A 13741-nucleotide genomic window follows, 5' to 3' on the forward strand; every position below is an offset into this window, starting at 1 on the left:
CAACAGTACTCAAAGCAGCGTATCTGTTTTGCAAGGGGATGACCGCAGGGGACCCCTGCACTACCTTCCTTGCACTGCTCTTCCTGTTGGTCTTCCATTCCCTATCTGGCTGTGGACCCTTCACCTGCGGTAGTGGGGTTCCAGCCCTTGCACCTTCTCACTCAGAGGTAGGAATGCTACTACTGAGCCAAAGGCTCGCTTCTTTTTTAAAGTCAGTTATGTAAAGGACATGTGCTCATGTAAAGGACATGTGGTCCAGAGTGTCTTGTGCCAAACCAGCTGGTTGTTTTTTTTTGGCGGGGAGTGGGGAGGATCAGATTCTTGCTCCAGAGTATCTTGTGCCAAACCAGTTGGTTGGTTCAGGGAGGGGGATTCTTTGGCGCATGCTCAGTACTGCTTTCCGACACATGGCGGAGGGCGGAGGAAGACGGCGTCACAATGAGCGTCGGTGAGGTCACAGGGAGACGGCGGCCGGGCTTAGCGAGCCGCAGCTGGTGGGCCATTTTACTGCTGTCAGTGTGCAGAGCGCAGAGCTAAGACTACCATTAAAACAATATTTTATAAACCTCAACGGCAACAATAAGCAGCGAAATAAACCTCTTTTTTTATATATATAAAAAAATACTCATCTTCATGAACTATTCGCAGTCGACTTATTTTCCCCTAATGTGTGGAGAATTGGTTTAGTATTTTTTGGTGAAAAGACTGGCGCTGTGAAGGAGGAAGAAGGACTTTCTCTCTCTCTCTCTCCCCCCCCCCCTCCCCCTCTCTCTGAACTTGGTGAATAGTACAGAGCGTCGTGTATTTCATCGCCTGGCGTCAACCTACCTTTCCCGCGGCTGTGTTTTTATTTTATTTTATTTTTTCCCCCCTTTGGTTTATTTTTTTCTTCCCTTCCCTTGTTTCCCTCCCCCCTTCATTCTTCCTCTCCCTTTCTGTTGTTTCTCTGTCTCTCTCTCTCTGGTTCCTCGCCCACCACCATGGCTCAGCAGCAGATGACGAGCTCTCAGAAGGCCTTAATGTTGGAGCTGAAGAGTTTGCAAGAGGAGCCGGTGGAAGGTTTCAGGATCACTTTGGTAGACGAGTCCGACCTCTACAATTGGGAAGTGGCGATCTTCGGGCCGCCCAACACGCTCTACGAAGGAGGCTATTTCAAGGTAAAGGACACAGCCAGGGAGAGCCAGAGGCCCTGTTTACATCTCGGCTCGTCAAGCCCTTTCTCCATTATTATTACGAATAAAGTAGTCATTGTCATTTGAGGATGTTGATGCGCGGTTACATATTCTTAGCTGTATATTAAAAGAGCCCATTAAAATTGATCCCAGAGCAGCAGTTAATCTTTTTGTTAACGTGGGTAAACAAATCCACCCCCCCCCCCCCTTTCACTGTTGGTTTTGTCTCGGTTTAGATCGTGCGTTTTCAAATATTATTTATATATATTTAAGCACTCCAAGGCTGTGTTTAAGCTTGCTTTCGACTGTGCACGCTTGGGTATTTTCTTTTTAAGTCGCCTCGACTTAAGTAAGCAGCCGAAAGGAAGGTTTCTTTTGTGGCTTGCAGTGAGATGTGTTAATAAAAGACACGATGCCTTTTCATTGTTGCAGCCGTCTTAGTTACTGGGGCTCATGTTTAATAATTTGAAGCGAGGTGGAGTTTATGGGATACTTGTAGACTTGAAGTGAATATATTTTGTGTGATTTTATTCATTGTTTGTGCTGTAAGGATAAAGGCAGTAGCGTTTTAACAATGGACAGGGAACATATCTTTGATCCTCCACGTTTTAGTCGCGAAGAATGTCGAACGGCCTGATTTGAAAGTAGCACAAGATAGCATCTGATTTTTCTTGTTTTTGTGCTTTGAGGAGGTAACAATTTTATCAATGGAAATTGAATTTTTGCGGCAATGGTTCTTTGTGCGCTTTCTCTTTATTCCTCTCCTCGGATAGCGAAGCAACTCTAAGATATGTTTTTTTCATAAATTTGGTTTTTATTTGCATGTAGTATATGGCAAATGTGCATTTTACAATGCTCAGTGGTTTGATTTGTATAAAGAAAGCCGCTGACTGCATTGAATCGCCCATCTGCGCAGTAATAAACTGCATTAGTTTCCCAGTATCCCTTATTGCAGCAGATTCCCTTGTCTTTCACCACTTCTTGTTAAAGGGGATGGGTTACTTATTCATCGGTTTTATACCCATGTACTTTGGAAATTTGGTATTACGAAAGCACTGTGTGGGCATCTGTATGGGCATGTTCAACTAGCACTCTGGGAAAAATTGCCATTGCAATATATTTTTGTTGTTCAAATTAGGCTTCATTGCGATATGAAGTACCGAATGTATTCAGTTTGTTTAATCCTGCTCAGTTTCCTCTTGTAAACAAATGCCATATGCTGCGTTGTCATTAGATAGAAAGAGATGCAGGTTGTAATGAAAGAAGAAGAATTCCCGTTTTTGAACATTTAGTTGTGTTTCTGTAGGTTGGTTGTTAGCAGTCTTGATCGATTTTCATTTCACTTCATAACATTGTGCATGGGTCACTGAAGTGCATCAAGTCAGGATCAAATGAGCAGGAGCAGCATGTTATGTTTCCAAATAAGCACAGAATGTAACCTCGAAATATGAGACATGGGTAATAAGTGACCTGTGCCACCTTTTCCCTCCTTTGTTTAAAAAGTAAATAAACATCTTTTCTTTTAAACTACCCAACCTAAATCTAGCTAGCCTGTGCAACCCATCTAATTGGGGTAACTTGGATAAAGCATTAAACCAATGTTAGTAAATGATGCACTGACAATCGTAGTAAATATATTGTAAGGTGGAATGTTTCGAGACCTAACTCTTTGAATGTTGTATGTCAGGCTCCTGAAAATCTAATAGATTTGGATTAATGTATAAACTTTTCTGCTGGAAAATACCTATTTGGATGTCCAATGAGAACAGAATTGGGCTCAGCTATGATTTTGACTGTCGGGCAGCATATTGACACTTGCTGTCTAGCTCTCACTTAGCAGAATGACAATTTGAACCAGGTACCAGAGGGCTATCGCCCATAGAACTGCATCCCACCGGTGGAGGGTGTGGACATATCCAATGTGTAAGTTTAGTAATTTTATACATCTTCAGAGTGCAGTTTAAATAATTTTGAGTGACAGTCACATTGTATAAACAATGTGAGTAAAAATTTACCCAGAGCAATGTATAATTATGTATTTTCATTGAATGTGTTCTGAATATGTGGCCATAAAAATTGACCAAGTATGCATATGGAAGTTTTGTGAAAACTACCTGTATGACTATACTCTCCAAGCTGCAGCCTCAAGCTTACAGCATAGCAGTCTGCAGATATCAAAAGAAAGAACAAATTTATCTAGTGCCTTTCACAACCTCAGACCATCCCAAAGTGCTTTACAGCCAATGAAGCAATTTTGAAGTGTAGTCGCTGTTGTAATGTGGGAAAATATGACAACCAATTTGCACACAGCATGATCTAACAAACAGTGATGAGGTAATGACCAGATAAGCTGATTTAGTGATGTTAGTCGAGGGATAAATATTGACTTTAAATCATAGAAAAATTATGACACAGAGGGAGGCTATTCGGCTCATCGTGTCCATGCCGGTTGAAAAAGAGCTACCCAGCCTAATCCCGCCTTCCAGCACAAGGTCCGTAGCCCTGTAGGTCAAGACTCTTAAATGCACATCCAAGTACTTTTTAAAACCTGCCACCCTTTCTGGCAGAGAGTTCCAGATCCCCACCACCCTCTGGGTAATTTTGTTTTTCCTCATCTCCATTCTAATCCTTTAACCAGCTACTTTAAATCTATCCCCCCTGATTATTGACCCCTCTGCTAAGGGAAATAGGTCCTCCTTATCCACTCCATTTATGCCCCTCATAATTTTATACACCTCAATTAAATCTCCCCTCTTTCACCCCTGTTCCAAAAAAAACAAACCCCGCCCATCCAATCTTTCCTCATAGCTAAAATTCTCCAGTCCAGATAACACCCGTGTAAATCTCCTCTTTACCCTCTCTAGTGCTGGTTCGGCCACAGCTAGAAAACTGCGTGTAGTTCTGGTCACCATATTACAAACCAGCCTGTCCTCACCGTGCAGCACTGCCCCCCCAATCATCAAGATCCACGGCGCGGCTTTGGACACCGTGGACCACTTCCCATATCTCGGGAGCCTCCTATCAACAAGAGCAGGCATCAACGACGAGATCCAACACCGCCTCCAGTACGCCAGTGCAGCCTTTGGCTGCCTGAGGAAAAGAGTGTTTGAAGACCAGGCCCTCAAAACTGCTACCAAGCTCATGGTCTACAGGGCTGTAGTAATACCTGCCCTCCTGTATGGCTCAGAGACATGGACCATGTACAGTAGACACTTCAAGTTGCTGGAGAAATATCACCAACGATGTTTTCGCAAGATCCTTCAAATCCCCTGGGAGGACAAGCGCACCAACATCAGCGTCCTTGTCCAGGCTAGCATTGAAGCACTGACCCCTCTCGATCAACTCTGTTGGGCAGGCCATATAGTCTGCATGCCAGACACAAGACTCCCAAAGCAAGTGATCTACTCGGAGCACCCTCACGGCAAACGAGTCAAAGATGGGCAGCGGAAATGCTACAAGGACACCCTCAAAGCCTCCCTGATAAAGTGCGACGTCCCCACTGACACTGGGAGTTCCTGGCCCCAGACCGCCCTAAGGAGAGAGAGTGCATCCGAGAGGGCGCTGAGCACCTCGCGTCTCAACGCCAAGAGCATGCAGAAATCAAGCACAGACAGCGGAAAGAGCGTGCGGCAAACCAGTCCCACCCACCCCTTCCCTCAACGACTATCTGTCCCATCTGTGACAGTCTGTGGCTCTTGTATTGGATTGTTCAGCCACCAAAGAACTCACTTCAGGAGTGGAAGCAAGTCTTCTTCGATTCTGAGGGACTGCCTATGATGATGATGATGATTACAGGAAAGATGTGATTGCACTAGAGAAGGTACAGAGGAGATTTGAGGATGTCCAGTCCTTGGACACTGGGTATAATACCTCTGCTCTTCTTCGAATAATGCCATGAGGTCTTGTACATCCATCTGCGGGCAGACAAGAGACCTCCGGTTAATGTCTCATCCAAAAGACACTGCCTCCAACAGTGTAACACACTCTCTCTTGCACTGAAGTGTCAACCTAGATTTTGTGCTCCAGACTCTGCAGTGGGGCTTGAACTCCTGACCACCTGATTCGGATAAGAATGCTGCCACTGAGCCAAAGCTGACAACTGTTCTGCAGAGGATATTAAGATATTTTTTATGTTGCAGCCACTGATCACATTGGTACTAAATATTGTGCCCCAAAACAATAAACTTTATAACACAATATGCTGTAGGTATTCTGTAAACAAGACAATAGTAATTTTCATTATCTTGGGTTAATGTTGCTTATGGTGCTTTAAATTGTATAGCCTGTTACTCTGATGTAGTTTTTATAGCACTTGAACTTATCTTTTATCATCAGTTTATGCTGCGCATTCACACATGTAATATAACGTTACCGATCAGTCCACACAATGGCACCAGTGGGGAAACTACTTGGAAAGTGGTTCATTATCTTGATGGGATGTGGATAGACAGTGAAGGTCCACACTAACACAACATAGTAACAGTTTCAGACAGGAGAACACCATTGGTCCATATAGCCTCACCTGTTTACAGTGTTCCCTTTGTGTATTTCTAATAACCCTGAATCCCATTTCCTGACAAGAGCTTGACTAATTCCTTCTTGAAGGCCATTAAGGTTTCTTGTTCCATCACCCGTGCCAGTAATCTGTTACACACACTTGCCACTCTTGTAGTAAAAGTCCTGCATATTCTATTTTCTATTGTTGACTGCTCATAGCACTCTGACCTAGTACTGATATTGCACCAGTTCTGATAATATAACCATGGCATAAGATGCAGAAGCAAGGACAATTTCCAACTTTTCGTGTGCAAAACCTCGATAGACTACTTTGTGCATTTAATGTAATAATTGTCTTTTGAAACATAGTTTGACTTTGTTATGGTAGTACTCTCTCTCCACTTTTTTGTTGCTTTGTTAAATATTGCAACAAAAATTGAAAATAAATTGTCATAACAGCAATCCTAATGCAAGATTCCTGGAATCTGATAGATGCTTTTGAAGCATCCATCACCGTATAATAAAAAAAAAATTGCAATTTACTCCTTCTCCGCCCCCCCCCCCCCCCCCCCCCCCACCCACCCATCCCAAAGCCATTGATTGGTGGAAAGGGGACGGTTCTTTATGCATCAGGTGCTGTACTCTATCTTGCCCAAGTGGCCTTGATTGAGTGTTGGCAGACTATATGAATGCAAGGAATGGCACAGCTAAGCCTAATCCTTTCCTTGTCCAAAATCCAGCAGAGGTCATTGGATGGCAATCAGACGCTGGAATCCTGGCTGATGTATTATTTTTTTTACACAGTGCCAAGGGCACTGATACTCCTACCCTGAGATGGGCTAACTCAGCAAAGATAGATGATCAAACTTGGGACCTTTCAGGTCAGCTATGTGAACTGCTCATTCTGTAAACCAGCTGAGCTATAGGCAGACCAGATTGGAAAATAAATAGAACTATTTTTAATAAACAAATAGACATAATTTAGGATGAAAGAAAGAATGCATTTATATAGCAACTTTCATGACCTCAATGTCCCAAAGTGCTTCACAATGAAGTATTTTTGAAGATTATAGGGAAATGGGGCAGGCAATTTGCACACAGCAAGGTCCCACAAACAGCAGTTAGATAAATAATCTGTTTGTGATGTTGATTGAGGAATAAACAGTAGCCAGGACACCAGGAGAATTCCTCAGCTCTTCAAATAGTGCAATGGGTTCTTTTACGTCCACCTAAGAGGGAAAACGGGGCTTCAGTTTAACGTCTCACTCAAAAGATAGCACCTCTGTCAATGTAGAACTCCTCAGTACACTGAAATGTCAGCCTGGATTATGTGTTCTGGAGTGGGGCTTGAACCCATGACCTGACTCAGGCAAGGGTGCTACCTACCACTCGGCCTAGGCTGGCATCTGAATTTAATTTGTCATCTAAGTTACTCAGAATATTTTGTTGCATGATTACTTTCTTAGCTAACCTTGAAAAGAGAAAAAAAAACCTTACATTTATATAGCACCTTTCACGACCACCAGACGTCCTAAAATGCTTTGCACTCAATGAAGTACTTTTTGAAGTGTGATCCCTGTTGTAATGTCGCTAATGCACAAAGTGCACAAATCCATGCTTTATTGTGAACATAACTTTATTCCCATGCTACCTACCACTCGGCCTAGACTGGCATCTGAATTTAATTTGTCATCTAAGTTACTCAGAATATTTTGTTGCATGATTACTTTCTTAGCTAACCTTGAAAAGAGAAAAAAAAAACCTTACATTTATATAGCACCTTTCACGACCACCAGACGTCCTAAAATGCTTTGCACTCAATGAAGTACTTTTTGAAGTGTGATCCCTGTTGTAATGTCGCTAATGCACAAAGTGCACAAATCCATGCTTTATTGTGAACATAACTTTATTCCCATGCAGTACAGAATTTTAATTCGCCAAAGGCGATGGAAGGTGGGGGCCCCGGTGGAGAATGAAAGAAACAGATTATTTCTAGAGTAATAAGAGCAGCAACTAGAATGTGATGTTGGGTATTGCTAAGTTGAGAAACTGTTAAAGAAACTAATTTCAGATGTTCGATATTGACTACAGGCAATTATTAACTTGGCTATTTTGCAGTAATTCATTTGTTGGATTGAATGCTGAACTATGTTTGCAGTGAAAACACTTCACTGAATTTTGAGAAGTTCAGATGAAGATTTAGACTGATAAGTATGGTTAGTGGTCTGGGAGACAGGATTGGGCTATATTTTCTGGTTCCAAGTGTGTTTTGCTTGTTTATTTTACATTTTATTCTCTGTGTAGTTAACCTGTAATTTTGGAATACTTTTGGAGCAGTTTTTCAATCATTCCATGATTGGTCCTGTTCTCAAACAAAAACAGAAAATCTGGAAACAGTATGTCGAGCAGCATATGTGGAGAGAACAAAGAAGTTAACGTTTTGTGTGTCGACCCTTCATCAAAATAAATTTCCAGTATCTGCAGTTGTTTGCTTTCTGATTGTGTTCTTGTGATTTAGATGAGGGGATTAAATGTAGTCTCTCCAAATTTGCGGATGACACTAAGTTGGGTGGCAGTGTGAGCTGCGAGGAGGATGCTATGAGGCTGCAGAGTGACTTGGATAGGTTAGGTGAGTGGGCAAATGCGTGGCAGATGAAGTATAATGTGGATAAATGTGAGGTTATCCACTTTGGTGGTAAAAACAGAGAGACAGACTATTATCTGAATGGTGACAGATTAGGAAAAGGGAAGGTGCAACGAGACCTGGGTGTCATGGTACATCAGTCATTGAAGGTTGGCATGCAGGTACAACAGGCGGTTAAGAAAGCAAATGGCATGTTGGCCTTCATAGCGAGGGGATTTGAGTACAGGGGCAGGGAGGTGTTGCTACAGTTGTACAGGGCCTTGGTGAGGCCACACCTGGAGTATTGTGTACAGTTTTGGTCTCCTAACTTGAGGAAGGACATTCTTGCTATTGAGGGAGTGCAGCGAAGATTCACCAGACTGATTCCCGGGATGGTGGGACTGACCTATCAAGAAAGACTGGATCAACTGGGCTTGTATTCACTGGAGTTCAGAAGAGTGAGAGGGGACCTCATAGAAACGTTTAAAATTCTGACGGGTTTGGACAGGTTGGATGCAGGAAGAATGTTCCCAATGTTGGGGAAGTCCAGAACCAGGGGACACAGTCTAAGGATAAGGGGTAAGCCATTTAGGACCGAGATGAGGAGAAACTTCTTCACCCAGAGAGTGGTGAACCTGTGGAATTCTCTACCACAGAAAGTTGTTGAGGCCAATTCACTAAATATATTCAAAAGGGAGTTAGATGAAGTCCTTACTACTCGGGGGATCAAGGGGTATGGTGTGAAAGCAGGAAGGGGGTACTGAAGTTTCATGTTCAGTCATGAACTCATTGAATGGCGGTGCAGGCTAGAAGGGCTGAATGGCATGCTCCTGCACCTATTTTCTATGTTTGTCGGATGTGCATGCCTGTACTTCCAATAAGTCACTATTGCAATAGATGTAGATATATTTTCGCCGACAATAAAGGTGCAATGCCCATTTACTCGCTGGGCGATTAGCTTAAAGATAAAAGTGGAAATTCTCACCAGCATTACTCACCAAACGGTAGTGGTTTTTCTGAGCGGGCAATTGGGCGTTGAGGGGCTCATAGGAAAGTCTAGCCCTATAGCTATTACAGAGACATGGCTGAAAGTCTGCATGGGAGCAGCAGCGGGAGCAGAGGCAAGACACGGTGGAGTGGATAAAAGCAAGGCTCAACAGACAACATTCGAAAGGGATGCCAGAATTTAAAAGTGACGTCAGCACAAGGGAAGTAGCTAATTTGGTGGGTAGTGGGTGAGTTTTTTTCTGTTAAGTTAGTTCTTAGACTTTAAATAAAGGTTCGTTCTTAGTCTTTTAAATAAAGGTTAGTTCTTAATCTGTTAAATAAAGGGATGGCAGGGCAGCTCAGTGTAGTGGAGTGCACATCCTGTGACATGTGGAAAGTCATGGACACTTCGCGTAACATGGATGATTACGTGTGCAGTAAGTGTACTCAGCTGCAACAACTCGAGCGGCGGTTTACGGAGCTTGAGTGACAGCTGGAGTGACAGGTGCACCCATGAGGCTGAGAACTACATGGATAGCACGCTTAGAGCGATAGTCACCCCGCAGCCTAAGAGAGAATGGACAGAGAGCAAGTGGGTGACCACCAGATAAGACGACTAGACAGGTGGTGCAGGAGGGCATTTTGCTCTCCAACCGGTATTCTATCCTGAGTACTGGTGAGGGCGATGGTCCCTCTGAGGAGTGCAGTTAGATCCAAGTCCACGGCACTATGGGGGGGAAAATAGTGGAAGAGCAATAGTGATAGGGAATTCAATAGTGAGGGGAGCAGGCAGGCGTTTCTGCGGCAGCAGACATGACTCCAAGATAGTATGTTGTCTCCTTGGTTAACGTTAACTTCTTGGGGGAGAGGGTGAACAGCCAGAGGTCGTGGTCCATATCGGTACCAATGACATATGTAGAAAGAGGGATGAGATCTTGCAGGCAGAGTTTAGGGAACTAGGAGACAGACTTAAAAAGCAGGGCCTCAAAGGTAGTAATCTCCAGATTACTCTCGGTGCCATGTGCTAGTGAGTACAGAAATACGATGATAGAGCAGATGAATGCGTGGCTGGAAAGTTGGTGCAAGAGGGAGGGTTTTAGATTCCTAAGGCATAGGGACTGTTTCTGGGGAGGTGGACCTATACAAGCCGGACTGGTTGCACCTCAACAGAGCTGGGACCAATATACTCGCGGAGGGGGGTTTGCTAGTGCTGTTGGGGAGGTTTTAAGCTAGCTTGACAGGGGGATGGGAACCGGAGAACAGTCAGTATGGAGGGAAGAAAAACTGGAATTGGAAAACAAAAATGTAGAAAGTAAATTAGGACAGATTTAACTAGGGCTAGATAGTAGTCAACAAGGAGGTTTGCCTGTACTAAATGGTATATACTTCAGTGCAAGGAGTATAGCGAACAAGGCAGATGAGCTAAGAGCACAGTTAGACATTTGAGACTATGATGATATGGGCTAGATTTTCCTGTCATTTTTGGCGGTTTCTCAGCGGTACAGCCCGGCAAAAGTTTCCCCCTTAGTTTTTTAATGGTATCGCCCACATCTGAACACGCCCGCCGGGACCAAACTGCCGACGTGCAACACCGAGAAAAATCAACAGGGCTTAAGTTTGGCCTCAACTGCCGACATCCAGATCGCCAAGAGAACCACCCTGTAAAAGTTGCTTAGACAAGGCAGTAGGTGAATACTCTGCAAAGAAAGGTAAGTTAAAGGTTCTTTATTTAAAAAATCTTTTTAAACGGCAATTAGGTGTAAAAGTGTCTTGGGAATGCTTTTTACATTTTTTTTTAATTGAAATTTAAAAAAAGTTTTACCCCCCTCCCTAGGCCCAACCACAGCCTCGGACTAAATTTTAAATACTTACCGTCCATTCCGGTAAGAACCGCCCATTTTACTTAGTTTCCCCTTAACTGCCGACAATAAAGGTGCAACGCCCATTTTCTCGCTGGGCGATTTAGTTTAAAGATGAAAGTAGAAATTCTCGCCAGCGTTACTCACCAAACGGTATCGGTTTATCTGAGCGGGCAATTGGACGTTGAGGGGCTCATAGGAAAGTCTAGCCCGAGAGCTATTAGAGATATGGCTGAAAGAGGCAGGCTACAGGATTTTCAGACAGGATAGAGAGGGGGATCAGTGCTGGGACCCCAACTATTTACAATCTATATTAACGACTTGGAAGAAAGGACTGAGTGTAACGTAACCAAATTTGCTGATGATACAAAGATGGGAGGAAAAGCAATGTGTGAGGAGGAGACACAAAATCTGCAAAAGGACATAGACAGGCTAAGCGAGTGGGCAAACATTTGGCAGATGGAGTATAATGTTGGAAAGTGTGAGGTCATGCACTGGCAGAAAAAAATCAAAGAGCAAGTTATTATTTAAAGGGAGAAAGATTGCAAAGTGTTGCAGTACAATGGGATCTGGGGGTACTTGTGCATGAAACACAAAAGGATAGTATGCAGATATAGCAAGTGATCAGGAAGGCCAATGGTATCTTGTTCTTTATTGCGAAGGGGATTGAGTATAAAACAGGGAAGTTTTGCTACAGCTATACATGGTATTGGTGAGGCCACTCCTGGAATACTGAGTGCAGTTTTGGTTTCCATATTTACAAAAGGATATACTTGCTTTGGAGACAGTTCAGAGAAGGTTCACTCGGTTGATTCTGGGGATGAGGGTGTTGACTTATGAGGAAAGGTTGAATAGATTGGGCCTCTATTCATTGGAATTCAGAAGAATGAGAGGTGATCTTATTGAAACATAAGATTATGAGGGGACTTGACAAGGTGGATGCAGAGAGGATGTTTCCACTGATGGGGGGAGACTAGAACTAGAGGGCACGATCTTAGAATAAGGGGCCGCCCATTTAAAACAGAGATAAGGAGAAATTTCCTCCGAGGGTTGTAAATCTGTGGAATTCGCTGCCTCAGAGAGCTGTGGAAGCTGGGACATTGAATAAATTTCAAACAGAAATAGACAGTTTCTTAAATGATAAGGGATTATGGGGAGCGGGTGGGAAAGTCCATGATCAGATCAGCCATGATTTTATTGAATGGCGGAGCAAGCTCGAGGGGTCGTATGGCCTACTCCTGTTTCTATTTCTTGTGTTCTTATGTAAAAAGGTTGGGGGGGGGTTGGCGGTATTGATTAAAGAAATTGATTACAGCAGTGAGGAGGGATAATATGTTGGAGGGATCATCAAACGAGGCCATGTGGGTTAAATTGAAAAATAAAAAAGGGGTGATCACACTGCTGGGAATGTACTATCGACCCCCAAACAGTCAGAGGGAGATAGAAGAGCAAATATGTAGCCAAATTGCTGAGAAGTGCAAAAATTATAGGGCAGTAATAGTAGGGGATTTCAACTGCCCCAATATTAACTGGGATAAAATTTGTGTGAAGGGTATTGAGGGTGCGGAATTCCTAAAATGCATTCAGGAGAACTTTTTTAGCCAGTATGTAATAAGCCCAACAAGGGAGGGGGCGGTTCTGGACTTAGTTTTCGGGAATAATCTGGGCCAGTGGGAGAGCATTTTGGTGCTAGTGACCATCATTCAGTTAGATTTAAGGTAGTTATGGTAAAGGACATGGATAGACTAGGAAAAAAATTTCTAAATTGGGGAAAAGCATATTTTGCTAAGCTGAGATGGGATTTCGCCATTGTGGACTGGAAACAGCTACTTGAAGGTAAATCAGTGTCATAGCAGTGGGAGGCATTCAAGGAGGAGATCCGGTGGGTTCAGACCAAATATGTGCCCTTAAAGAAAAAGGGTGGGACTAACAAATCTAAAGCCATCTGGATGTCTAAGAACATACAGGGTAGGATAATGAAAAAAAATGGAGGTTTATGACAGATACTAAGGGCTAAATACTGCAGAATCTTGAGGAGTATAGAAAGTGCAGGGGTGAAATTAAAAACGCTTTTAGGAAAGCAAAGAGAGAGCATGAAAAATTCTTGGCAAGTAAAATCAAGGAAAATCCCAAAATGTTTTATAAATATATTAAGAGTAAGAGGATAACTAAAGAAAGTGTAGGGCTTATTAGAGATCTTCAGGGTAATCTGTGTGTGGAGGCGGGAGACGTTGATAGGGTTCTTAATGAATACTTTGCATCTGTTTTCACAAAGGAGAGGGGCGAAGCAAACATTGCTATCAGGGAGGAGGAGTGTGAAATATTAGATTAAACATAGTATTAATGGGTTTAGTAGCTTTGAAAGTGGATAAATCCCCAGGCCAGGCTGAAATGTATCCCAGGCTGTTAAGCGAAGCAAAAGAGGAAATGGCAGAGGCCCAGACCAGCATTTTCTAATCCTCTCTGCCTTCAGGTGCGGTGCCGGAGGACTGTTAATGTGGTACCTTTGTTTAAAAAGGGAGAAAGGGACAGGCCAATCAGCCTAACCTTGGTGGTGGGAAAATTATTGGAAAGAATTCTGAGGGACAGCATAAATCTTCATT

General features: G+C 43.2%; 1 protein-coding gene across 1 annotated transcript in view; it reads left to right on the forward strand.

Annotated features, from left to right (window-relative positions):
• The first annotated feature begins 438 nt into the window (after window positions 1-438).
• Window positions 439-13741, forward strand: part of ube2r2 (ubiquitin-conjugating enzyme E2R 2) — a 185934-nt gene continuing 172631 nt past the window's right edge. The window contains exon 1 of the mRNA XM_070868076.1: window positions 439-1157. Within this exon, the coding sequence (XP_070724177.1) occupies window positions 981-1157 (177 nt within the window). The 5' untranslated portion in view covers window positions 439-980. The remainder of the gene's footprint in view (window positions 1158-13741) is intronic.

This window comes from Pristiophorus japonicus, chromosome 2, assembly GCF_044704955.1.
Source record: "Pristiophorus japonicus isolate sPriJap1 chromosome 2, sPriJap1.hap1, whole genome shotgun sequence".
Taxonomy (NCBI): Eukaryota; Metazoa; Chordata; class Chondrichthyes; family Pristiophoridae; genus Pristiophorus; species Pristiophorus japonicus.